This window comes from Anopheles nili, chromosome 3 (genome assembly GCF_943737925.1).
Source record: "Anopheles nili chromosome 3, idAnoNiliSN_F5_01, whole genome shotgun sequence".
Classification (NCBI taxonomy): Eukaryota; Metazoa; Arthropoda; class Insecta; order Diptera; family Culicidae; genus Anopheles; species Anopheles nili.
The window spans coordinates 17484168-17508121 of NC_071292.1; the positions used below are offsets into that span (position 1 = coordinate 17484168).

The 23954-nt window shown below is 45.3% G+C and overlaps 5 protein-coding genes across 5 annotated transcripts; 1 reads left to right on the plus strand and 4 right to left on the minus strand.

Annotated features, from left to right (window-relative positions):
- Nucleotides 1-581: 581 nt before the first annotated feature.
- Nucleotides 582-3608, minus strand: LOC128726304 (GATOR complex protein MIOS). Its single transcript, XM_053820107.1, has 5 exons — nt 3482-3608; nt 3217-3399; nt 3008-3148; nt 2826-2945; nt 582-2755 (listed from the first exon to the last, which is right to left on the minus strand). The coding sequence occupies exons 1-5, from the start codon at nt 3606-3608 to the stop codon at nt 759-761; spliced, it is 2568 nt and encodes an 855-aa protein (XP_053676082.1). The 3' UTR covers nt 582-758.
- A 1434-nt stretch (nt 3609-5042) lies between these two features.
- On the plus strand, nt 5043-7422 carry LOC128723802 (endoplasmic reticulum junction formation protein lunapark-B). The gene is made up of 5 exons (XM_053817566.1): nt 5043-5149; nt 5933-6162; nt 6230-6801; nt 6872-7117; nt 7199-7422. Exons 1-5 carry the CDS (start codon nt 5123-5125, stop codon nt 7420-7422), a joined length of 1299 nt encoding a protein of 432 aa, XP_053673541.1. The 5' UTR covers nt 5043-5122.
- Nucleotides 7423-8359: 937 nt separating this feature from the next.
- Nucleotides 8360-10996, minus strand: LOC128726650 (angiotensin-converting enzyme-like). Its single transcript, XM_053820470.1, has 5 exons — nt 10919-10996; nt 9175-10563; nt 8808-9091; nt 8589-8739; nt 8360-8515 (listed from the first exon to the last, which is right to left on the minus strand). Exons 1-5 carry the CDS (start codon nt 10994-10996, stop codon nt 8360-8362), a joined length of 2058 nt encoding a protein of 685 aa, XP_053676445.1.
- Nucleotides 10997-13968: 2972 nt separating this feature from the next.
- On the minus strand, nt 13969-17710 carry LOC128723803 (17-beta-hydroxysteroid dehydrogenase 13-like). The gene is made up of 4 exons (XM_053817567.1): nt 17117-17710; nt 14595-14851; nt 14398-14511; nt 13969-14317 (listed from the first exon to the last, which is right to left on the minus strand). Exons 1-4 carry the CDS (start codon nt 17708-17710, stop codon nt 14236-14238), a joined length of 1047 nt encoding a protein of 348 aa, XP_053673542.1. The 3' UTR covers nt 13969-14235.
- A 2829-nt stretch (nt 17711-20539) lies between these two features.
- LOC128723445 (cuticle protein 1) lies at nt 20540-22036 on the minus strand. The gene is made up of 3 exons (XM_053817188.1): nt 21900-22036; nt 21408-21733; nt 20540-21321 (listed from the first exon to the last, which is right to left on the minus strand). The coding sequence occupies exons 1-3, from the start codon at nt 21912-21914 to the stop codon at nt 21159-21161; spliced, it is 504 nt and encodes a 167-aa protein (XP_053673163.1). The 5' UTR covers nt 21915-22036; the 3' UTR covers nt 20540-21158.
- Between the last annotated feature and the right edge of the window lie 1918 nt (nt 22037-23954).

Genomic DNA, 23954 nt, shown 5'->3' on the forward strand with positions numbered 1-23954 from the left:
CTAAGGGGAGCAAATGCTAGGCCCGGGTTTTCTTCCCCTGCGCAGCATAAAGGGGTTTTCACGCTTTATTGTCCGTTTCTTATGTACAAAAGAGAAGCCAAGGCACCGCCTCGAGATGTCATGTACTGTACGAAGTGAAACAACTGCTAAAACGGAGAGTGTTTATGCAAATTACTAAAAACAAAGCTCCTATTGCACTGCATTTTTGTACCCAAACAAATTAAAAACTAATTGAGGAAAAATTAATAGAAATAGAAAGAAAACTTGTGAGTTGATTTACATAATAAACCTTAAATAAAGAATACATTATTGAAAGTTATCAAATCTCATATATTTTCTCACCATTTATTTAATTTACAATATGGCGGGTAATCATTATCATTTCCAACTTAATTCCGTACTAGTCAACAAATATAGCTGTATTCTTTCGTTAGCACTATTCCAGTTTTATGCACAATATTATTTTATAAATCATTTTATTAGCTATCGGGTAGCTTTTATATTGTACAAATTGTAAAATTTGTCTTTTAAAATGAAATAGTTATAAAACAAGATACATTTCCCGGTACAATGATAATAAAGACAGACATAAAACGTATAACAAATTATCCCGAATGATACGGTTCGCCTTAAAATACATTCACCCGCGCCAGGTTAAACCTCAGGCGCAGCACACTCTCGCGTACAGTAACAAGGAACAAGGAACACCAACGTGTGGCAGGACTCTTCAGAGCTTAAAACAGCGTCGATAGCTGGTGTCAGGAGACGCTGTCTTTATCGCGCGGGAACTGCGGCATCGGCAGATCTTTGGCAAAGCACTTGCAATTGCACGATGTCACCGGGCATTCGGTGTTCTGATTGAACCACTCCGTTAAATGCTCGGTGTGGCCACCGTGGCGACAGGTCTGGCACCAGCTAAACCACTTCGAGAACGGTTTCGATTGCCAGCCGATCTGGCCCTGGATGGCTTGACTCTGCGATATGGCACCCATCGTCGTGCCCATGTGCAACAGACACAGGGCACAGCGTGGCAGTGGCTTACGACAGTGCGGACAGGACGACAGCTTGTGCATGGTGGTGGCGTTCCCACGCATCCGTGCGTCCTCCTGCAAAGCTATCGATACGTTCTTGCCACAAAAATTGCACAACAGAAACACGGACCGGGAGCTACGTGGTGGTGATCGAATGCTGCCAAGCGTGATGTCCAGCTGGGATCGTTGTTCCCACAAACCCCACACGTCTAGCATGTCCCGGTAGGTGGCGATCCAGTATTGGACCCGGAAGTTCGCCAACAGCTCCGACGTGAGGAATCGAGCCGCAATAAGGGCCACCGTTTGCACGTCCTCGGTGCGATCGAGATGGCTTTGCAATAGGCTGATACCATCGTTGGTGGCACCCGTTAACAGCAGCCCGTTCAGGTCTCCCGTCTCGATGCAATTCGCCAGCATGCCCTTCGTGTACTCGGCCAGCTTTACATCGGACAGGAAGTTGCAAGCGAACGCCATTCGATCGCTGAGGGAGATTTGCGTTTCGTTCGTTACCGTTTCGAAGCCCTCCTTTTCGTGTGCTAAAAAAGAAAACATACACCGCAGGTGAGGATCGTCGATCTGCGTCCGTGCAGCTCCGCATTGCTTGCGCCACAGCTCCGATCGTTCTGCGGAAAACCCGGATAGTGCAATGGCCGCTACGCGCAACAGAGAACTGGGATCGGAAGCTTGATCGGCTCCTCTACCCAGAATGTCGATTGCTAAGCGTACGCGAAAGTGAAAACATGCCAACAGGGCCGCCCGAGTGTACTCTCGCTTGGTGCAAAGTTCCTCCAAAAATGCAGTGAAAGAGGCTTCTTTCTCGCGCTCGAATGTCCAACCGCACAACAGCTGGGCCGTGTCACGCTGTTCACTACGGTAAACCACCAGCCCGCTGCACATGCTGAAGTCGATCCACTTTGTGTTGACCGGCTCCGATGGGGACATTGGGGGTCCTTCCAATGCGCTGTTTACTCCAAGAATCTCCTTCAACCCTTGCTTGTTGTCCTCTTTGACCATGTGGCCGAGCATACGCCACACGGACTGCAGACCGTCGTTCTTCTCTACAAGATCTCCGTTCCGCTGTAGATCGGCCATAAGCCCATAGTTCTTTAGGGCACGATTTTGCATCGTTTCGGCAATGTCTTCCTCGCTGTTGTCAATGTTCCACTGGTTTAAGGAATCAGTCGGGGTAGAAGAACGTGTCGGTGTGGCAAACTGCCGCAGTTCGTTTCCGTTATTGCCGAACAGATTGTTATTGTTGTCCCAAGAAACGGCCACCCGTTGTGGTATTCGGTAATCGCAAATGTTTCCCACACTCGACAGGGCCAGCATCCGTTCGAGTTCATACGGATGCCACGACAGGTACGCCATCGACGGAACACGACTCGTCGTCAGCGTGTTTGCAGTGGTTTGAAAAGGCGAAACGAAGCGCTTCACTGAGTGAGGCTCTCCACCATCCATCTCCGAACCTGGCCAATGCAGATCGATCAGATTGATGAGAGGTGAATCTCGCTGCAAGGTAGACAGAACCGACGAGCGCGTAGGACACCAGGATAGTTGGCTGATGCTCTTCTGCATCTGGATTTGACTGATCGGTTTTTCCAGTGATCGCAGATCCCATAAGTTGATGATGTTTTCCACGTAGCTTGCCAGGTATCGACCATTGGGAGCGACGCAGACACCGTTCACGGTACGTGTGTTTGCCATGGTCGTAATGGGTGGATTCTCTGCAAGCATAGAACGAGCAAACGCTGAGCATACTATGCAGCCGGCACATGGCGGTGCATTGCTACTTACGCCTAAAATCCATCATTTTAATGTACTTGTGGCTCATGCCCGCTATCAGCACCTGAGGGAATGTTTTGTCCCAGCAAACGGAATGGGCCGTTTCTGATAGACCTACCATGCTAACGATCGCTGAAAAGAAGCGCAATGGTTACACATTGTATGATACGAAGCTTTGAAGGTACCAATCTTACAGGATTGATTCGGAACTCCGCGTTCCGTGTCCCAAATGGTAATACAATTATCCGACCGGTTCCGATCGTGCCCCATCGCAAGCAAATTTGGTTCCAGCTCGCTCCAGGCAATGCATGTGCATGCTCTTGATATTCTTGGCGCTGTAGTACAGAAAAAATGATGAATTAAGACAAATTGCTTTTGGAAGCACCTGAACAGAGCTCCTTACTGAATTCTACATTGTTTTCGGCTACAAAGTTACATAATGCAACCTTTCCATTCGGCAAACCGGCTGCGAAATTAATATCGCCTCCGCCATGGTAAGATGGTGCTACGGTACGCACGAATTGATAGCGAGTCTCAAAGGCGATCAGGGTGGCAGTGGTTGACTTGGAAATGTCTAAATTGATATCTGCAACGATTACGATAAATACAATTGTATTCATTATTGAGTCAAGCTACCGTTTGCAATACTATATATTGATCATGCTTACTCGATTTTTCCCCATTATCGACGATATCGTGTTTCACTTGGTACAGATTAATTTCAGAACTGGCGGCGGTCAAAAACCGATCCGAATACTTCGGAAACCAATGCAATTCGACGACCGTTTGCGACATTGCACCTAGTTATTTAGAGCATTGCACAAAAAGACAGCGCCAGAATACAACACCGATCGAGAGGATGGAAAAGCTTTATCACGGTAGAATAATACGTACTGATAACAAAGCTCGTTTATGGCTTGTGTAGACGTTTTAATTATAGATTTTTGTTATTATGCTGGTGTTATTTTCTGTATTGTACGGCAGTGCGAACGCGCATGGTTGTTTGTTTGGGTTTTGTGTTGACAGCTGCACAACGTGCTGCTCACTGGAAAACAGATATGACAGACAGTCCTTTTACAGGGCTGGTAGTCATTCCATGCCCAATAAATTAATTTTTCTTTGTGAATATGGCCCCTTTTATGTTTGTTGAACAGACGAAAGATTTCTTCGTCCTTTTTTGCTCTTATTGTACAATAAAATTTTAGTGACGCCATGTAATCGAAATGGAAACAAATTCATCATACCATAGTTTGCCCAGGAATGAAGTATTCGTATTTGAGATGGTTTTATTGCGTAAAATCAACCGCATATATTTTGATTGTGTGCTGAATATACACTTTGAAATCATAAAATAACGAATCATTTATTTTGAAACATTTATAACTGCTGCGCATATCCTTGCAAATATATTTCAAATCAACTGACATCGCCTGGTGTAAGCATTGTCAAATAGAGCGTCAAAGTGCGTGTGTGAGGTTGTTTTGGTCGGCGTCGTAAGCGAAGGTTAATATTATTTATATTTTAAGAAGCTTATCAACCCTTTATGAACCACGTAAGCCACAATCGCAGAAGTGTTACATTTTCACTTAGTACAACATCAAACCATTTGTTTCTACGGCATATAAGATTACTTCCTATCACGCAAAGGATAGAGTAAAACCAAGAAGAAGACGCGGCTGTTCCACGAAACCAAAACACTGCACCGTTGGAAAGTTGCAGCGTCTTCGTGGCCTGAAACTCGGGTTAAATCAGTTCAAATACCTCAGGGCAGTAGTAACATCGTCCAAAGTGTTCTCTTGGTTGAATTCCCTAAGCAAGTTAGTTCGATTTTAGTGCGTATTGGGCGAGTGAAAATCAAACTGGGTTTGTAAGCTTTGAAGGCCTTTGTACAAAGAAAATTTAGCATCGTGAAGGTGAAGGACGTAGAATTGAGATCATTTGCCTGCATATGAGCCGTGGCTGTGTGTTTCCGCTCTTTCGACGCCACCAACGTTTACCAGCTACGTAAAACGGCCTAACATGAATTTCAAGTGGTCACACAGCTGTCTATTTTTGGCGGAGATTTCTTTTCGCAAAACAAGCGAAAAAATTTGACCGCGTGTTGAATGTTTCATGGATTTTAAATTTAGCTTCTTCGATATACTCGATATACCCCTCTTGGCGAGATAGATTTTACTGATGTTTACAAGGACACCGTTAAACGTATTTTTTATATATTTACATCGTTGCAGAGATTGGAAAATAACGAATTGATAACAAGAATTTTTTAGTATTACGTTTGACGACCCACTTTCCCCTGATAGTGCACGATGGGGATTATTATATCAAGATTTAGGGTAAGTATCCGCTTTAACTCTTTATTCCGCCAAGATAGATTCAAAAATCAAAGAAAAAATGTTCCTTTGCATTTCGCAATTATGCTGACACATAGCGACGTCGCGATATCTAAAAAAAAGGCACGATAAGGAATTTTGTATTATTTACTTACACGATTTTATGATAAAAATACGCTCACGGGCAATTTGGATAGAATATGTGGCAGATGTGGTTCTCTGAAGTATTTGATGTAGCCTTTTTTTAGTTTTTGAATTTACATCGGAACAAATAAGAAAACCGATATAGTATATTTTTTTTTTATGAAATGTACAAACGTTATGTAAATGCAATGCCATAGTTCATAATGCTTTATAAATCCAACTGCTATAAATCAGAAGTGTTAGCTCATAAAGTAGTAATAGTTAGTTAATTGGTAACTCTCTTGATTTGATTGCACCCGGTAGCAGTAGCGAGCCACAGCCAAACGTGCCTGTCTGAACATTTCGGTGAACGTAATCGTTTGGGGCAGATTTGAAAGCGGCTGCACGCATAGGTACTTAATAAATATTCAATTAGGCTTATCGACATTCCACACGAAACTGCCCCGTGAACTTGAATTGATACAAAACGCAAAAAGTGCAACAAGACTAAAACTCTAAATATAGACCTGTCCACGGTCCAGGTCTATGGGACCTCCATCATACCCAACGAAGCATGCAACGATATAACCATCCTAACTGGCGTATGCAGTAAAAGTCACTTTTCATTTTTATGTTCCTTTCACTTTTTTTTCGAATTTACAGAAAGAGAAAACTACATTTCAAAAATTGGAAGGATTAGAGGAAGACATAAAAAGTCTCGAGGCGTACACAATCAGCACACAAGAGCGACGGAAACGTTTCGTTGGGCGGTTTCTCGTCACATCGATCGTACTGTACGTGGTGGCATCACTGATCTTCTATTTCGTCTTTTTTCCTCCTACATGGAACGAACGAATAGTTCATTCCGTCCCGTTACTCATCTGTCCTATCATGTAAGTCTAATATGCCAGACGATGGTACAAAAGTGCATTAACATGGCCAATACGCATTCGTTTGCAGCATCTTCATCTTAAAGCGAGTTCTTGCTTGGCACTATGAGCGGAAACTGCGCCTGAACTCGAATAAGCTAAAAGATCTCCGTACGGAGAAGAAAAAACTACTCGAGAGTGTTATGGAGAAGGAAACGTACAAGGTGGCGGTAGAAATTTTGGATAAATTTGGCGATAAGTCTCACCGAATCCAGACGGCTGCATTCAACGCATCGATTACGCCTATGCGCGCCCCGAAAGTAATGCCTGTTGGACCATCGGCACAACGGATGCCGGTTCCGAATATGCCTCAAAGACAAATGTCTCCGCCTGCGGTGGTGCTGCGAACGGCTACACCGATGACGCCACAGATGCGACCTGCTGGTCCTATCCAAATTCCACGTACAGCTCCGGGTTTGATGGTCAGACCACCGGTTCCTCATCAAGGAACTCCGTTCAGAACCGCACCATACAGACGGACTCCATTCCCCATCATAAATCACAACCAAAAGGGTGTTCTAGAGAAAATGGTGGACTATCTGGTGGGTGATGGGCCAGCAAATCGGTTTGCAATGATTTGCAGCGAATGTTGCATGCACAACGGTAAGGCTCCGATTCGCCTCTTCACATGAGCCCTTAATCATTAAATATATTTCTTACGTTCGATGTACAGGGATGGCTCTAAAAGAAGAATATGAGTTTACTGCTTTTCGGTGTGCTTTTTGTGGCACGTTAAATGCAGCGAAAAAGCAGCGTCCCGTAGCACCACGGCTTCCCTTCGAGCAAGTTCAGTTTGACAAGCTTTCGCAAAAGCCTGATTCAAGCACTGACTCGGAAGCAGGGGAAGAGGAAGATCGCTCCTCGGGATCATCGCAATCCAGCGAACCCCGAAGTCCCGGCGTTGGCGAAGAAGGGCCATGTAAGTATTACGGAAATTGAATGACTTGACGCGAGGCAAATGTGCTTATTACCCATGGATTTTTATGTTGCTTGCTTACAGTTGAATCGGAGCTGGAAATTCAGCAAGGAGAAATGCGCAACCTTCAGCAAACTGCAACCGACGAACAAACCGTACTCGACGAGGGCAACGAAGTTAAGCCTGAAATGAGTGATAATGAATCAAACGATTTGATAGACAGCACGATTTCAAACGCCGCCGCCGAGCCCGTTGTATCCGAAGTGCCAAGTAGACCAGAAACCGTAGGGTCGAAAAAAGTGGACTGAATTTATTTTACTCTTGCCACGGCGGATCTTTTCGTCGTGCTCTTTTCAAATACCGATAATGAAGTTTTAGCCATGTGTACCCTAATCGTAACGACTGTTACTATCCGCTCTCAAATGCCTCGAAATCGAACCTTAACTAACACAGGTTGCAGCCGTGATTGCCTGCCCATTCATGGGGCTTAATACAGTCTGCACTCGAAACTCACATCGTCCCACAGATATGTATCACAGTAGAGGCCAGGTACTGAGGAGGACACCTTTCACTATGCAAACCCTCGGAAGCAACCTTTTTGAAATTGTGCATTTAGAAACGGCGCACGCAGCACGGAACAGTTTCACTAGTCAACATCGTCTGAAAGCCAAGTGCGGTGTGTCGAACTTCAATCGCTCCTTGTAAAAAATCGTGATCATAGTCGAGTGAAAGTAGTTTTTCTGTATAGTAAGTGAAACATTTTGCCAACGCTATAGAACGTGCCTAAGTAGAGAGTGCAAGAGCGACGCAATGTAACATGGAAGTAATTAATATTTACAGCATTTTTTTTGTCTCTGCAAGCGTTTACCGCGTCTATGCAGTTACGAAATCTACAAAGGAATCGGCTATGTGTTGGGATTGTATTTGGGAAGCTAGCTAAATTTATAGGAAAGGCATACGTGTTTGTTGATGGTTCTCCGCTCTTGTTGTAATTATAGTACTTATTTAAGACCTTGCAATAAAAACGTTGAAATTTTCTCTAAAACATCGATTTATGTTTTCGATTGTAAATCGCTCGCGTAAATTGTAATCGATCCTGATCGCTAATCGAGCGCCTGATAAGTAAGTAATCGATCGGCATTTCAAGCATTTAAAGAAAACTATTGTACAGCAATTATGTGTATTTATCAATTATTATGTACACTTTATTCTAAACAAAGAAACATTGCCATTCAAACACAGGCTTTATGTGATCTTGCTCATTTTTAAAACAAGTCCGCGCATCATCAGTGCTAGCAGCAGCACCAACGGCATGTTTGAAGCATTAACACCTTGTCCATTTCTGCCGATAACTGGCTGAAACAGTGCGACATCTTCCATCGTGGAGCCCCAGCCAATGATCTGCAAAAATAAAAAATTGTTGATTACCAAATCCTAGGACATTAGCGCTCTTCCAGTGAGTGAAACATCTTACCTGCTCGTCACGGTTTTGAGCTTCTAGCCATGCCGTGAGTGGCCGAAAAAATTCGAGCAACGGTTCCACCGATAATCGGGACGTTTTCCCTCGCGTCAGCAGCTTGATCAGTTGCGCCGAAGACAGGGACGCTCCCTGCTGCATTACATCGCTGCGCAAATGTAAGATGCTCAGTACGATTGTGGTCGTTAACACCGTTGAAAGGGTTGGCTTACTTACCTCAAAATCCGGCCAGCCTCTCGTGATCGGTAAATGTCGCACGTGTGCAGTGGCCCATAATGTTGAGCCGCCTGGCATAGCTCGGAGTAGATCTGAAACTGCAGCACGGTAGCCACGAAGTACTTGATATAGTCCTGATCGGATATCACGTGGTATTTAGCGCCTGCGTCGAAGTGCTCGAATCCCCGTCCGGTGGGTGGTATTACGCCCTGATATCGCAACCGTAGCTCCCACCAGCGCACGTTCATTCCCACCGGTCCCTTTTCAAACACGTACCAGCGCCACTATAGGAGGGAAAAATAGACGTTTGCCTGGTAAGCTTCATACGACACAAGTGAACCAAAGCTTTTCCAGTGGCTCATCGTACCTTTTCCAGCGCCAAACTGAACGCCATGAACGGCAGTTTGTCTAACGCAAGGTTCAACAAGTACTCGATGTTGATCATCGCGATACCATTCGTCACAGCCACCGGGCTATTGAGGAGTCCTATTTTTTGCAAATGCGCTGGACCTCCAACACTAAGCGTGATCGCATTGGCCAGCGCTTCGTGGAAGGCCGGGTTTGGTCCTTCACGGTACAGAAACGGTTGGTTCGCGTACTGCATGTAGTACTGGATGTGTGTCATCTCGTGATGCGCCCCGATAAAGTCGTCCAGCGTTAGCTGAGTGCACTGTTTGATGCGAAAGTCCACCTTATTGCAGAAATCCCACGCCGATGCGCTACACTGGCCGGATGCGTCGGTTGCCTGCTGGAGCACGGAATTGCGCCAAAACTCCGGTGCCATCGGTGTCAACCCGATCGAGGTGAAGAACTCCTCAGCCGTTTGAAAGATCTTCAACGGTGTGTACCCCTGGCGGACCATCTCACCGGACACGTCGGGTGTTTCAGGAGGGCCAGGTCGGACGATGTCGATAATGTGGCGCCAATTTTGCGCCCACATGTTACCCAACAAATGCGCCGGTAACGGACCGTCTGGTCGGATCACGTGCTCACCGTAGTGCCGTATGAGCCCTCGCCGAACGAAGGTGAACAACTGCTTGTACAGAGGTTGCAGCTGCCCCCAGAGATCGTTCACGGTGAAGAAGAAATCACCATCCTCGTACACCGAGCGCATCTGATCACCAGCATCGTGGAAGCCGTGCCGTTCGGCTGCCTGGTTGGCCAGATTCACGTACCGCATGAACGTGTTTTTCACCGGTGGGCCCGTTTTTTCGCGCCACGCCATCCAATAGTATCGCAACTCTGCCTCTGATCGGCTCGTTTCCATGATCCTCGTAAGATCGGGGTTGATCTTCATGTCGCAGTAACCCGTATAGCCGGTTACGTAGTTCGAGCTCTGGTAGCCAACGGCCGATGAAGAGAACGTTCCCAAGTCACGTGTCTCCGTGCCGGTCCGCCGGAAAGGACACACTTTAGCACCATTGTAGTTGTCCTTCAGCAGCGCCAGCACGTGCTGCAGTTCGGCGTATTTATCGTCACCCAATCCACATCGACCCTGCTGAACGACCCGACCAAGTTGTCGACGGATGCTGGAATCGATTATGCGCGAGGAGTCGAAGGACACCGCCCGACGCCAGCTGATGCACTCGAACTTGGAGGCCAGATTTTGCTGCTCTCGCATCCGGCGCTTGTTGAAATCGGTGGCGTTTGTCGAGAAACGCCACTCGGCGTTTGCTACCCGGTTACACATTTCCGCCGCTTCTCGATCAAACTCCCGCAAGAACTGAATCGCCTCACCCAGGTTGTCATTGGTCGTCTGAAAGCGATGGAGGAAAATTGGCCAGCAGCCGAGTGAGCTATGAGTTGCTTTGGACACAATTATTTCGTTGGAAAATATACAACATATGCAAACAAATTTCACTATTGCACGCGTGTTTTAAGCCACATTTACACCAGTCCATCACACGATTATCTTTTATGTTTTTAACCGCTAGTAAGAATCACATCACGATCGAATGATCATAGTATGATTAGAATTTTCGATGGAATTTTGGGAGAATTTTCACGTCGTGTTAATCTCACTGCAAAAATATCGCAACCCACAGCTCCAATCTAGGACTTTGTTTTACTCAACTTATCACCTAAAGCAGAGCTATTTCGGAACACTTTACCTCGGTGTATCGAAGATCACTGATCTGACATCTAACGAGCCCAGCGAGCAGAGTCCAACAGATTAAAACACGCACCATAGTCTTTACAGAACTGCTTATACACGTCCACGCATCACTGGGCAACCCAGAATTTTGTCATGAAAAAGCGTATGCCCTTCAGTCACCGTGCACCGAATATTGTTTCGCCCAGAAGAAACGAAGAAACGACCGCCTGTGAAAATCGTAAGACACTTCAGCTCAGATTTTTCACTTCAAATGCTCAGGAAACGCACCGTGATCGCCCAATTCCGGTGCAATACTGGTGGCCCTAAGCCCACGTCGTCAAGCGGTAAGTCAAGCTGCAGTAGAAGTGATTCTCTCGTGATTGCTCCCATCACCGCAACCGCAGGGCGTTTTCCTGGTTTGGGAGGTGAAGCTTCTTACGATGAGGCACATTTGATTACAACGTAGATGATTGTTTCGGAAATCACTCATCGTGACGGTGTGCCGTGACGGGAGCTAAGGGTAGCGGTTTGTACGATGCGTACGATTACGTTGCTGACAACCTAACCACGGCTAGAGAACTGTTTACCGGCCAAAGAGTGCCTCTTCGATGATCGTGTTAGAAACTTCGCAATAGGAAGGATCTTTGCGATGGAGGGGCTGTTGTTTTTGTGTGAGAATTACTTTTTATGAGACTGTTAACAATTCTTCAAGTGCCCTTTAAACTCTTCAGGGTAAAACGCCTTCAATCAATATTTAAATTTAACCAATTCATATCAGAGTTTTTACTTCCAAATTCCGAACATAAGGAACATGAATTTTATCTCCGCCGTTTATTTTTTAACACTCGTTATTACCGACTGTAACAACTTGGATGGCACTTTACTTTGATCTACAAAACTTCGTCATCAACTGCTACCAGCTTCGCTTCAACTCGGGAGGGCTTTTCGCGTGGTTCCACACCAGAAAACGCAATTCTGGCCTACCAAACGGTACAAGCGATTTGAAAATAACACACTCAGCGTGCCTGTTCTATGCGCTCTTGGGAGGGGCTTACAAATGGGTTCGGCGCTAGGTGAATTAACATACAGTTTACATTTCGCTTCTTTCCCCTTTTCTCTAGTAAAAGTGTTTGTTTGTCTTAGGGGCAATGAGGGCTTGTTGTTAATGTTGTTCACCAAAAAATGTCTATCCAATTGGGTAGGATGATTGAGAATCAGTTAGGGGTCTGGCAACTCTAGCAGAATAGTGAATCCGTAGCTTTGCTTAGGTTTGAAAAGATGTAAAAATGTTCGCGAAAAATTCTATTGTAATTTTGTTGTTAGTAAAAAAGAGTGAGGACATATTTTTATTTTAAAATGAACAGAAGGGCATTCATGGGCATTGCATTGTGCTGAAGCAAACCACAACAAGAAAGCACAAGTACAACGTCCTCGCCGTTGTCTGCCACAATTACTTAGCATCGCACAACGCGGAGACTAATCGCACTTCCTCCGTATATCCGCGTTCCGGCCGATAATCTGTGTAACGTGCGCGTACGCGAACAATGGATCAATTAGGGGTTGGTTTTGCTTTGCTTCCACCTTTTCAGCTATCTTCAGGTGACATCTTACGCTATTGACCTCATAAGTTATGATTTTTGTGTCATTCGGAACGCTTCACCGCGTCTGCCACTAATGGCGTTGGTGTTATCCGGTGTAAAGGGGTTTTTCGTTTCTTCTCGGCTTGTGATATAAGGGAAACAGATGTAGGGTTTTCCGGAGTTGGAAACAAACACTCCTGGTGCGAAAAAGCCTTACTATTTTGAACATCAGGTAGATCATTTTAACTACCACATGAATAAGGATGTCAATTAATTCACATCGCAGAACTATGACTAGGACGTCTTAAACACTTAGTTATTGCACTATATTTCAAATTGATTAATTCAGGGAGACTCAGTCACTTGTAATTAGACTAATTCATGTTCCAATTTGAATGAAACTTGTTGAGAAATGAGACTTTATGAAAGATTCTTTAAAGCCACAAGTGCAACACGTGCTTGCATATGTTTGCATCAGTGCATAGTGCATTATGCACTGCACTGTTTTAGCTTTTATACTTTCACATACAGATGGCGCTAGCTCAGAGATTAAATTGCCGAAAAAGTTTTCACACGTGACTTAAAAGAATCATAATAAAATTTTACATCTAACTCACCTTTGACGACTGTACAGTCAACTAAATATTATTACGAAAAATCTGCAAACCAAACACCATAAGCGAAGGTGCATTTACGCACATATGCGTGGTCAATACACTGCGTGGTGCAAAAATTTGCATTAGATTTGTGACCTTTTGAAATGCTGCAGGCTAATAAAAATTAGTCTGGTCTGTCGCTATCAACCATTCATCACCGGAACTATCTAACAGCCGTCGGCCGCTCAACATTCAGAGAGGTTTTTAGTCAGCTGTTCCTAGGTAATGTTGAACCAAGTTCTCTAGATATACAAACCACGAAAGCCATGAAATACACAAGTCAAGGTTGCCAGCCAGTGAAGCGCAAACTTAGGTTGAATTTTATTCCAACCACATTCTTGCTTCTCCTGGTTTTGATTTAGTTGATAATCTCATTTGCAACAAAAAAAACTGAAAACAAAATTGCTTGGATGGCATGGAACAAGTATGACTGTTTCTTAGTCATTCCTTCGCTTTTTATCCCTTCCTCTCTCTCACTTTTAATGATATAGATATTGGCGAAACCCCATTGCTTATTCATAAGATTTTCTTCTTATATTATCTCATGCTGACGAAAAGTTCTAGAGAGTATGCTGGATTCAAATGTAGAATCTCAAGCCTGAGCTACCGACTAAACCTGTTTTCTTTTATAGTACGAATGACCTTCAAAAATGGAATACAAATCGGATCATGAAATTTTGCTGGCCATTTGATGGCAATTCAAACATTTTTTTGTACTACACCGTTTTAAATGTAGCTTGAAAAATTCAAAATTAAAATCGAGAGTAAGTTCAACTCTTGTTATCAAAATAAGTAGTACATTTTTTGCATCATTTGCCATAATGTGCATTTATTATACAAATTTCACGGTACCTTATCCTATTTTACTCCACACGATCACACACGTTTTAGTAATTCATACTTGGTACGCATTCATAGTACAGCACAACAGGACGTTAGAATCCGGCTGCGGTATAAACGCAGTGTTATTCTTTAAGAATTTTCGAATACTAGTCAGGCACAACATCTTTCTCACTCGTCTTACTGAGTATCGATGCATTGAGTTCCATTTATAAGCAGTGATGTTCCTAGTCTTCAGCTTGCAGCTCTCCTCTTCGTTAAGTGGGCACGTTGTTGTTCAGCTCGTATTCACGCATTAGGTAATCTCGAACGAGTTGCTGAACAGGAACCGGGAAAAGGCTATGGGAAGAAAAAAAAAAACAATCATTCGACGTACAATATTCTTCGATACCATTCCTCCAAACGACTCGCACACATACAGCATGAAACGGGTGAAGACTCCAAACAGCCTAGGAATCGTAACGACAAAATCTTCCCGCAGAATTCCTTCTACGATTGGTCGAGCCGCCTCATCCACCGTCAGAGGGGGGAATCTAGAGTAAAAATTATAGATACACACTAAAGTAGTAGCCACCCACGGGATGATATCATCGTCGCTCCTATCCCACATGCGTACCGTGGTTTCTGCAAGAAATCAACGACGTCCTTCCGCGTGGTCACGTAGTAAGGATTAACGCAAGTAGTTCGAATGCTCCTGGTGAGTCCTTGAATCCGAAGTTGTTCCGCTAGTGCTGCCATGAAACCGGACACGGCAAACTTTGTCGCCGAATACACGACAGCCCACGGGAAGGCGTACATGCCGGACATGGAAGAAATTCCCACGATGTGGCCACGTTTGCGTTTGACCATTCCGTCAAGGAATACCTTGGTCATCTGTACGAACGATAGAACACTGATTAATAGCACTGGTAGTGATAATAAAATAATACGATTGGAGCTATTGGAGACTTTCAATCTTGCAATATAATCTTGATCATAGATATTTTAAGCCTTTGGCATTTTTTTTCCTTCTATTTCTTTAAGAATGCTATTTATAACCAGCACCAGCTTTGGTGGAATAGATGATGTGTTCTATAAAACATCCAAAATGGGATTCAACCGGATACGAAACGCTTCTGATTTACATAATTCCGTGCGATCAAAACTCTTGCCCTGTCCCTTTCACTGTTCACCGATACCCTGGAGACGAGTGGTTAAAACCAGAAACTCGTTAAATTTGATCGGTAACCTGCTGCTCAACAGATCAAATGCTATATCGGAAACCACTACATAAAAACAGAAAAGATAAATCTTTCACTTTAACCGAGTAGGCCTGGGATAAGGCAAATAAAGGGAGAAAATGCCCTTTGCACGTTACACTAGCGGCTCATGTGAATTCACCCATATGGCTTGTTCGTCAGAGTAAATAATATAAAAAAAAATCTTTCGCTACAAACCGCAATTTATGTACATGGTGATCGATTTTGCATCAGTTCAATAGCCTTCACAACATGTATTTACAACGTTAAGTCATAAAAACACCATAAACAGGATGTTTGTTTTAAACTATAAAAACAAACGCCTGTTGGGTTTCGTTCTTCCTGAGGGGGAAAAAAGACCAGTGTGAATTATAATAATATGTGCTTCAACATGAGGTTAGCGGAATGAAGTTTGCATCATTGGCATAAAGTTTGCAAATCCAATAAAAATACTCCATTTGATTGACGGATGTTCAAGTCATCGGATGGAATAACACTTATTAGCGAATATGACATAACAACAATGAGGTTGATGCGAAAAGACCCGCTATATCCGCGATCTCGGTGTTATGCTGTACCATTTTTTTTTGCTCTGTACATATTTTTGAAGCACTTGAAATAAGTGAAGGGTAAACATACGGTCCCCGTGGTTGCACTTGAGCGGTATTTGACGCCATGTCTAGCATAAGAACCATGATAGCTCGAATGGAAAGGCTTAGTACGCTCGTTCACCGAACGATTCTCCACCCAGAACCTGCGAAAATACTCAGGAAGTGTTAGACTTCAAGTCATCCTTGAGAACGGGACGGCCAACATGATTAGACAACATTTTAATCGATAGCTTGACCACCAAATTAAACTCTTGGTTCGCAAAAGTTTAGGTCATTTCAGGGGAATACCAACAAATGAACAAAAACTCTGTCGACTAGAAACCACCGGGCGACGATGATTATGAATACGATCTCGATTAACATCATGAATGGGCACAATTTTACGAACATCGCCATGGGCGAAAAGCGCGTGTTTCGTGGCGATGAGATTACACAACAATTATTCGTTTCTTATTTTTTTTGCATCCACAGGCACACTTTTCCTCAATCGATAAATAATCAATGGTACCAGGTTCGCTTTCCCGCGGGTGGGTTTTACGAAACTTTGACAAGAAAAATAAATTTGAAAATGACGATCAGTTCGCGTGTCACAGCTTTTCCGTGACCGTGGCCATTATTTCGTTCGGCAGCTCTCTAATATCTCACGCAGGACAAAAAATCCCAACTAAATATAAACATTTTGAAACCACAGATTCAACCGCTTCAAGGCACAATTCACTAATTTCGTTGCCGACCATTAAAAAAAAACATTATAACTTGAATGCTGCAAAAGGTCAGCGTTGTAAATTCTACCACACCGAATCGGATTGTTCGTTCCACCCGGACAGCCTTGTTCGCCAAATAACTAGCAAACGCCTTTCCACTTCGATCTCTCCGGCCCAGACGCCGGCCCGAACCGAATGGATGGAGATCGTTGCGAAGATTGAACCTTTTGGCACGTTTGCTTAGTTTCGTTTAACGTGGATGCAGCTGCACTCGGCCCCAAAACACACTCACATACACACACGGGTGCGCACGCACGCTTGCGTATCGTTTCTTATTGCCCGTTAGACTTAACGCCAGCATGCCACCGAAGTACGCGACGCACCTTCCGATCGGAGCATCCTCAACGGTCAATGTTTAAACGAGTCACGTGGCTTCCGCATCGTTTGTACACACACACGCACGCACGCACGCACGCACGTCATACACCGGGTGTGAATATTCAAATGATGCCCGGCGCCCGATGTGGCAGGATACACCATGAATGAATGGCGCCCTTGACCTTGAACCAGATGGCGTCCGCTTACCCAAACGTGCGATTTCAGGTTCACATCCATCAGCGTGTTAGCGCGGTCGACAGGCGAGTCGTTGATGAACGCAAACATGAGCAGCCCGGCGTTGTTGATGAGAATATCCACCGGTCCGGCACCGTCGCGATCAATCTGGTCGACAAGCGCCTTACACTGCTCGAACTGGGACACATCAACCCGGTACGCGCGAGCTGCCACTCCGTATTCCTGCTTTAGTTCTTCGGCAACACGCTCAGCCGCGGCTAGATCGATGTCTACGAGCACGAGATTGCTACCCCGTCCAGCAAACAGATGGGCCATGGCCCGACCCAGCCCATTTCCACCGCCCGTGATGAGCACCACCTGACCGCGGACGTCCTTCTCCGGGCGTGGCACCATCATGCTGTACATCTCGCGAAAGATCCGGGGCACACCGAGCATGATCACTTTCACTAGGTCCAGCACGATCGAGACAAGCGTCAGCAGCGGTTCCAGGGCGACCACAAGCCGCAGGTGTTTGCGAGAGGGTGAAGATGGGTCGACCGTATCAATGGGTTGTTTCAGGCCCTCGGCAACAGCCACGGCGGGTTGCTCCTCCATGGACGAGCTCATCTTGCAGCGGTGCGCTTGCGACGAGATGCAGGGTTGGACTAACGTCACCTAACGCCGAATTCGCCGGACGATGAAGCACGTTAGCGGATAAGAGACTGGGTTGGTTTGATCGAAGTGGCGAGCTGCTGGGCGAGGGGAGGACCACGCAGCATAGACGCACTATGGGACGATTTGGTGGACGAGTGACGCGATAAGTATTTCCTGTGACGAGTCTTATTCGCCAAATCGGAGCTACCGTTCACATCCTCAATTGGACGGTGACTATAATTAATTAAACTTTTTCTAACCTTTTTTTATTTGCTTTGATTTGTTGTATTTGCCACTGCTAACGAGTGAGACAATAGCAGAAGCACTCCAGAGGTCAGTCGTACTCTAAAAAAAACTTCTCGAGACGACCCATAGTTCGTCGAGACAAACTACCCACAAAATCGCTTCCTTTTGTGCGATCATGCTTTTCACCGCATCGCATTTTTGTATTTGTCATGATGGTTTTTTTTCTCTATCGGACACCCATCGTCAAGTGATCAGTACCGATGACGTACGGACGGCAGTTCCTGTATGAGACAGCATGGCAAATGAGCAAACATCCACTGCCCCTTAGCGCAGCGGGTTTTGTTTTGTATAGTCTTTCTTCTTTTTTCCCCTCCGCTAACCTCTGTAATAATAAGAATCTCGAATTATTGGTTACGATTTTTTTTGGTGTGAGCCACTGCGGCAGTTTCCAGCCTCTGACCACATTAGCCTGTTGTTGTGTCTTCTCGTCGGGTTCGTTGCTTTGCCGGCGTTCAAGTCTAATCCTATTCAACGGAACGGCGATACTAGACGGAATAGAACTTCACGCCTACGGTTCGCTGTGTCATTGGACTAGCGTTTTTCGTTCGTTTAGATCGTTTTACGATCGTTTTAGCAGTGTGAGTGAAAATGCACGATCAGCAAATAATCGAATGATTTTTTTATTGTCGTATGGTCTGTATCCCACAATCTAAAATGCATTTTGTTCAGAGCTTTTTATCTTCATGGTGGCATGTGGGAAGAAAATATCCCAAATTTCAAAACGAAACCATCGTTGCTTCTGCATGGAATGTGCTCTTCGATTATTTGCATTTTGCTAACACCAAAACTCAAGTTCCGGTAATGCTATTTGTGACGTGAACTCCTGCGTCGTCCGTGCTCATTCGTTCGTGGTTTTTTTGTTGAGTACAACGTTTACTTATTATATAGTCCTTATCACTGTTCCATTCATTGCAAAGCTCAGAAGCGATCATCACCCTTAAATAATTAGCATCACGCACAATGAGCGCTTTTTGGCAGGTTACTACGCCAAACGGACTCCCCAGCGTGCATGGATCGGGTAAATGTGCTGTTGATCTGTTTACCCAGCCAACGCACGGGAAATATTTGGCGTCACGATTAAGTAAATAAATTTAATTGGTCAAACATTTGCTCGCTACTCATGGCGGTCACTCTCTGAGAGCCAAACTGTCACGGACGGACGACTCAGCTGATCGTTGAGGGGCAATCACCACAAACTTTCCCGTTAGGTGATATGATCGGATCAATTTGGGCAGAGTTTCTAACTCATTGCAAAACATTGGTTTTATTGCAAGAGAAACCCATAACGACCGGTAGGAGTGCACAATAATATATAAAAATCATCGATACGTTAAACAACACAATACTTTTCAACACTGCTGTAGAGAAAGTCACAAAGCGAAAAGCTTGTGTAACACTTTCAATACGCTGGAGTTTATTATTCCTAATACATGGCGATGGTTATAGATAGTAATTTTGAGAAAAGATAAATCAATATACCGAAGAGACGAATGAACTTGCTTACATGACAAAAGATGCGTTGATGAGACATTCATGTTGGTAATTTGAAAAATTAATTCAGAAAATAAGCGCTGCATGGTGATATATTACGTTAGCTTCGAAACTGGACGTTGTATAACATCTTGAATATAATCCATATGAATAAAAACGATGTAACAGAGCTGTCATAAAAAAATATGGATTACAATTCAAGATGACTCAAAAACTTGCATATTTTAACATATGATTACGCATGCGTGGAAAAGGGAATGAAGGGACAACTAATACGAGAGAAAGAGAAAGTCTTTGTACTGGACTCACTAAAAACGGATAGAAAGAGTAAAAATGATTTGTTAAAATTTAATAAATAAATGATTCGTCGAGGGAAAATCTCAGTTACAGTTAGGCTAGCCCTTTAAAATTTGATCAATTTTGTCGAAGTACTAACTTTCAGCATTTTATGAAAGGACGGTAGTGATTTGTTGGACTGATATAATTGAAGACTAATTGAATCTTTCAAATTTTTTTCTGATTTTACATAAATGACCTTTCCTACATGTCGTCAAACAACTTACATGTATTTAAATGAGATCGTTTTTCATACGCCAGTTATGATCATGCATCTGTTGCTGGATAAAAACATCACATATAGGTGGCGCTAGCATCAGCTAGGAGATTTTGATTTTTCAAATATAACAGCGTTATGCAATATCATCATTTTGAGCCGTTTTTCCGATAGAATACAGTAGCATACAGCGATATTGCGCTTATATTTTTTTGATTATTCGCAAAGTACTGAAAATTGAATAAATTTCAACAGTTTGAATTAAATAAAATGCTTCTAAAGCACATTTTTATGCAACAATTGTTTGACCAGCATAATGAAGCATAGCGCTTTAATTCAATCTTTCATAAAGGAATAATATCTCTCTATCCGGAAAAATAAGTCATAATTAATCTCTGATTGAAGAACATCACACGAATTCGTTTTTTGTCTGATGTGCGATCACGATGTAATGGGCATATTACAACCATCCGCAAAAAGAATCGTTTGCATTCTAAAACACTTCGCTGTATCCCTGTATAATCAGTTTGCCTAACTTCCCCACCAACATATTCCGGAAGTCATTGCTCAGGAAGTGGTTTCTCATTTTTAACCATGTGATATTATTCATGCTTCAGCAACAGTGAAAGACGTGTGTGTGTTTGATTCTTAAATCAATTGCATTTCAATTTCAATTTGCGATGTGTGCGATCGCGCGCTGAGATAACGTGGTCGATGAAGGTATTACATTTGCTTCTGCCGTCGATATTTTTGTTGCTGTTGCTACTACAAAGCTTTCTAACAAGCTCCCCGAAGTCACGCTGTGGCGCACGTGCAGCTCAAGTTGCTCTACCGATCTTCCCAAAGGAAGCGCGTTGCTTGTCTACTAATGAGGCAGTATTTCATGCACAAAAACACTAACGAAAACAATCCGGCACCCGCTATTTACAACCAGGGCGTTAGGTGGACGGTAGGAACGAGGACGAGAAAGTGGACGGGTCGGACGGATTCGCGTAAAAGGGCGGAAAAGTTGCGTAGAAGGGCGAAAGAGGCCGAGATGCGTTCGGTAGATGAGAGGAGAGGGCGAGACGCTTAGCAGTACGGGAAGTTCGGGCAGGTGTGCGGGGACACTCCAGCCGGGTACTGGCGGGAGGTGAATCCTGGCAGAGGCGCCGCCTGGTGGGCTCCAGCCTGGACGGTGTTATCACAGTACGGGTAGTTCGGGCAGGACTGCGGGTTGACTCCGGCGGGGTAACTGTGTGTGGGAGGAGAGAACAAAAGAGGGACAGGATGAGATGCGCCTTCCACAGACAGACCGGTTGGGGGATGGACTCAACCTACCGATCACCTCCGGCGGTCGGGGCCGGAGCTCCGAGGTAGTTGTGGCTAGGTCCGGTCAGGGCCTGGTACGAATGAGGAGCTCCATGGTAGTAGGCAGCTGGGGCCGGGGCAGGAGCCGGGGCCGGGTTCCAGCTGGGCTGGGCATTCCAGTTCGGGTTCCAGTGGTTGGCGGCGTGGTTGTTGTAGGGGTTCGGGCTGTGGAGTGCCGCATTGTCGCAGTTCGGGTACGATGGGCAGCGAGACGGATCGACTCCGGCCGGAAATTGGGCGGCTTGCTGATGTTGGGGCTTAGCGGCTACCACGGCGGCAAAGGCCAAAACAGCGATCTACAAACAAGCACAAACACGGAAGGAAGAAGGTTACAACATCTGCTACAACCGGTATGCTTCACCACGAGCACTTCCGAGACACTATTGTCCACGCACTCGCACACCAAAACGCTCGATTTATACGGGCGAATCCAGGCGTATGCAGCCCGGAAGCGTTGCTTACCACTTTGGAGAACATTGTTAGCGGTTCGACGGTTTTCTTATGCGCTCGATCTGAAGATGCACACTGCAACGTTGGACTTTTATGTTACCGAAACACGGGTATGCGCTGTTCGCTTAACACAAAACTTCCAAACCGAGTACCGAATACTGATCACCGAAAGGACAATGCCAAGCTTTTATAGTAAACGCACCACACCCAGCTGCTCGGGTCCGCTAGCTGGGGGTGGCTCGGCAAACCGATCGGCAACCGAGCGCCGTTCTAGATCGCAGCCGGTCTCCAACCCCCCGGCACACCACCCGCAACAATCCCCTCCCCCTTGGCCAGGGAGGCCATCCAACCATGCAATTATGAAGGGAAGGGGGCGCCCACGAGCGCCACCGATTTCTTTCTCCACCGAAATCGATCGAATACCAATGCTACCCTTCGCCACACGCAAACCGACCGTAGTAGCCGATCGGTCAGCCGAACACACGAACGATCGTTCTCGCTCTTCGGCATACGCGAGATCGCGCGACAGCATCCGAGCGCTCTTAGTAGCACCGTTTTTACTAGCGCTCTTTCACCCAGCGACTAGACGATTCGCCACTAGATGACGCCACTGTTACGGTGGCCCCACGTTGTTGGGCCGGTTTTTATTAGTTACCACGGAAATTGGGTGTATATGCGCGCGCCCACCCAGCGCACCCCCTTGCTAAGGGGTAACCTCTGACCTGCGCAATTCCACCAACGCTGTCGAACGTGACGCACTCCGACAGAGACCGTGCCGCGTGTGTGCGGCGCCTTTGAGCGTGCGGAACGGAAGCGGAAAAGGCTCGTAAAACGTGTGGAGGAAGAAAAAAAAAGATTTTTAACGCTCCAAGTGTGCAGCGGGAGACACGAAAACAAGATAAGCTGAACCTATAACCCGCGAACATCCCAAAACATGTGAGGCAAAAGAAAAAGACTTAAACGATACAGTAAGCGACGAACCTGCAGCAGCGTGTGAGGTGATTTTATTTTATTTCGGTGCGATACTTTCATGTGACTTAAGCGATCATTTGAGTGCTCAAAGGGTGTGTTTTTTTAGATCCTTACACACCACATTTAAACTCAGTAATCGAGCAATGTAAAGCAACAAAAAAAAAACACACTAGAAACATGGCTATCTTATATCAGGACGACGCCAATTGAAAGGGCCTCAACAATATTCAAGCGGGTGATTTAAAGCTGTGATTGGCGTCGCGGAAACCGAAGGTACAAATTAGTACAAACGAGTATCCTACCACCTCAACAACAGCAAAAAAACACCACCAGAAATCAAACATTCCCCAAATTCCATGTACTCTGCCCGCTGTAAGCTATATCTTTCATCTTGTCATGTACTGTGGCCGCTCAGGGCACTTTACACCTTCCACGCCACATTTGCCGGCTCCACCGATGTCCCCCGAAGCGATCACCCCCTCCCCCCTTGCCACACCACCGCTCTCCACCGACGCGCACGGAACGGTGCAAATAATAACAACAAGTTGCCCTTGATTGCCGGTCCGGAAAAGTATGATTCTGCGTCCGCCCCTTGTCCGCCCGGCCGCACCGGGTGTGCTACGGTTTTCTTTATTATATTTTAGTTTTAGTCTTGTGGCGCCCCTCCATCTATCCCACCCGCCCAGTGCCCACGGTCCAGTTCGCCTTCGCGCCAAACAGCGAAAGTGAGCGCCACCGAAGACCGAAATGGAAACGGAAGGGAAAGGCTGCCAGCGACCTGAACAAACTCAGCCACTGGGCGATCGGTGTGGCGGCGATGCAAACAAGATCTTGCACACGCCGTTGCCGTCCGAGGGGAGCCTTTATTTATTTAACTTCTTTTTTTTCTTGTTTTTTGTTCTAGCTCACGGATTGGCGGCTCCTCGCGATCACAAACGCGATCCGATCCATTCCGTGCCAGGCCGGTGCAGAGCATGGTCGAAGGAGCTGGAAGCTGCCGGTTCTGGTGCGAATGCACTGGACACTGGACGTTCTGCAGATAGCGAGGCCAGCGAATGGTAGGTGTTGCATTCTTTCCCACGGCCGTCATTTCCT

Bases quoted from the DNA above. Each gene is read 5' to 3' on its own strand.
- LOC128723802 (XM_053817566.1), top strand. From the start codon at position 5,123: ATGGGGATTATTATATCAAGATTTAGG. The intron at 6,163-6,229 runs GTAAGTCTAATA...ATTCGTTTGCAG, and splicing joins TTACTCATCTGTCCTATCAT to CATCTTCATCTTAAAGCGAG. The intron at 6,802-6,871 runs GTAAGGCTCCGA...TTCGATGTACAG, and splicing joins CGAATGTTGCATGCACAACG to GGATGGCTCTAAAAGAAGAA.
- LOC128723445 (XM_053817188.1), bottom strand. The intron at 21,322-21,407 runs GTAGGTTGAGTC...TCCCACACACAG, and splicing joins CCGACCGCCGGAGGTGATCG to TTACCCCGCCGGAGTCAACC.
- LOC128726650 (XM_053820470.1), bottom strand. From the start codon at position 10,996: ATGGTGCGTGTTTTAATCTGTTGGACTCTGCTCGCTGGGCTCGTTAGA. The intron at 9,092-9,174 runs GTACGATGAGCC...TCCCTCCTATAG, and splicing joins TCAGTTTGGCGCTGGAAAAG to TGGCGCTGGTACGTGTTTGA. The intron at 8,740-8,807 runs GTAAGTAAGCCA...ACATTTGCGCAG, and splicing joins GAGGCTGGCCGGATTTTGAG to CGATGTAATGCAGCAGGGAG.
- LOC128723803 (XM_053817567.1), bottom strand. From the start codon at position 17,710: ATGAGCTCGTCCATGGAGGAGCAACCCGCCGTGGCTGTTGCCGAGGGC. The intron at 14,852-17,116 runs GTAAGCGGACGC...TCGTTCGTACAG, and splicing joins ACCTGAAATCGCACGTTTGG to ATGACCAAGGTATTCCTTGA. The intron at 14,318-14,397 runs GTATGTGTGCGA...TTCTTCCCATAG, and splicing joins GTCTTCACCCGTTTCATGCT to CCTTTTCCCGGTTCCTGTTC.
- LOC128726304 (XM_053820107.1), bottom strand. From the start codon at position 3,608: ATGTCGCAAACGGTCGTCGAATTGCATTGGTTTCCGAAGTATTCGGAT. The intron at 3,149-3,216 runs GTAAGGAGCTCT...TCTGTACTACAG, and splicing joins CGAAAACAATGTAGAATTCA to CGCCAAGAATATCAAGAGCA. The intron at 2,946-3,007 runs GTAAGATTGGTA...GCTTCTTTTCAG, and splicing joins CGGAGTTCCGAATCAATCCT to CGATCGTTAGCATGGTAGGT.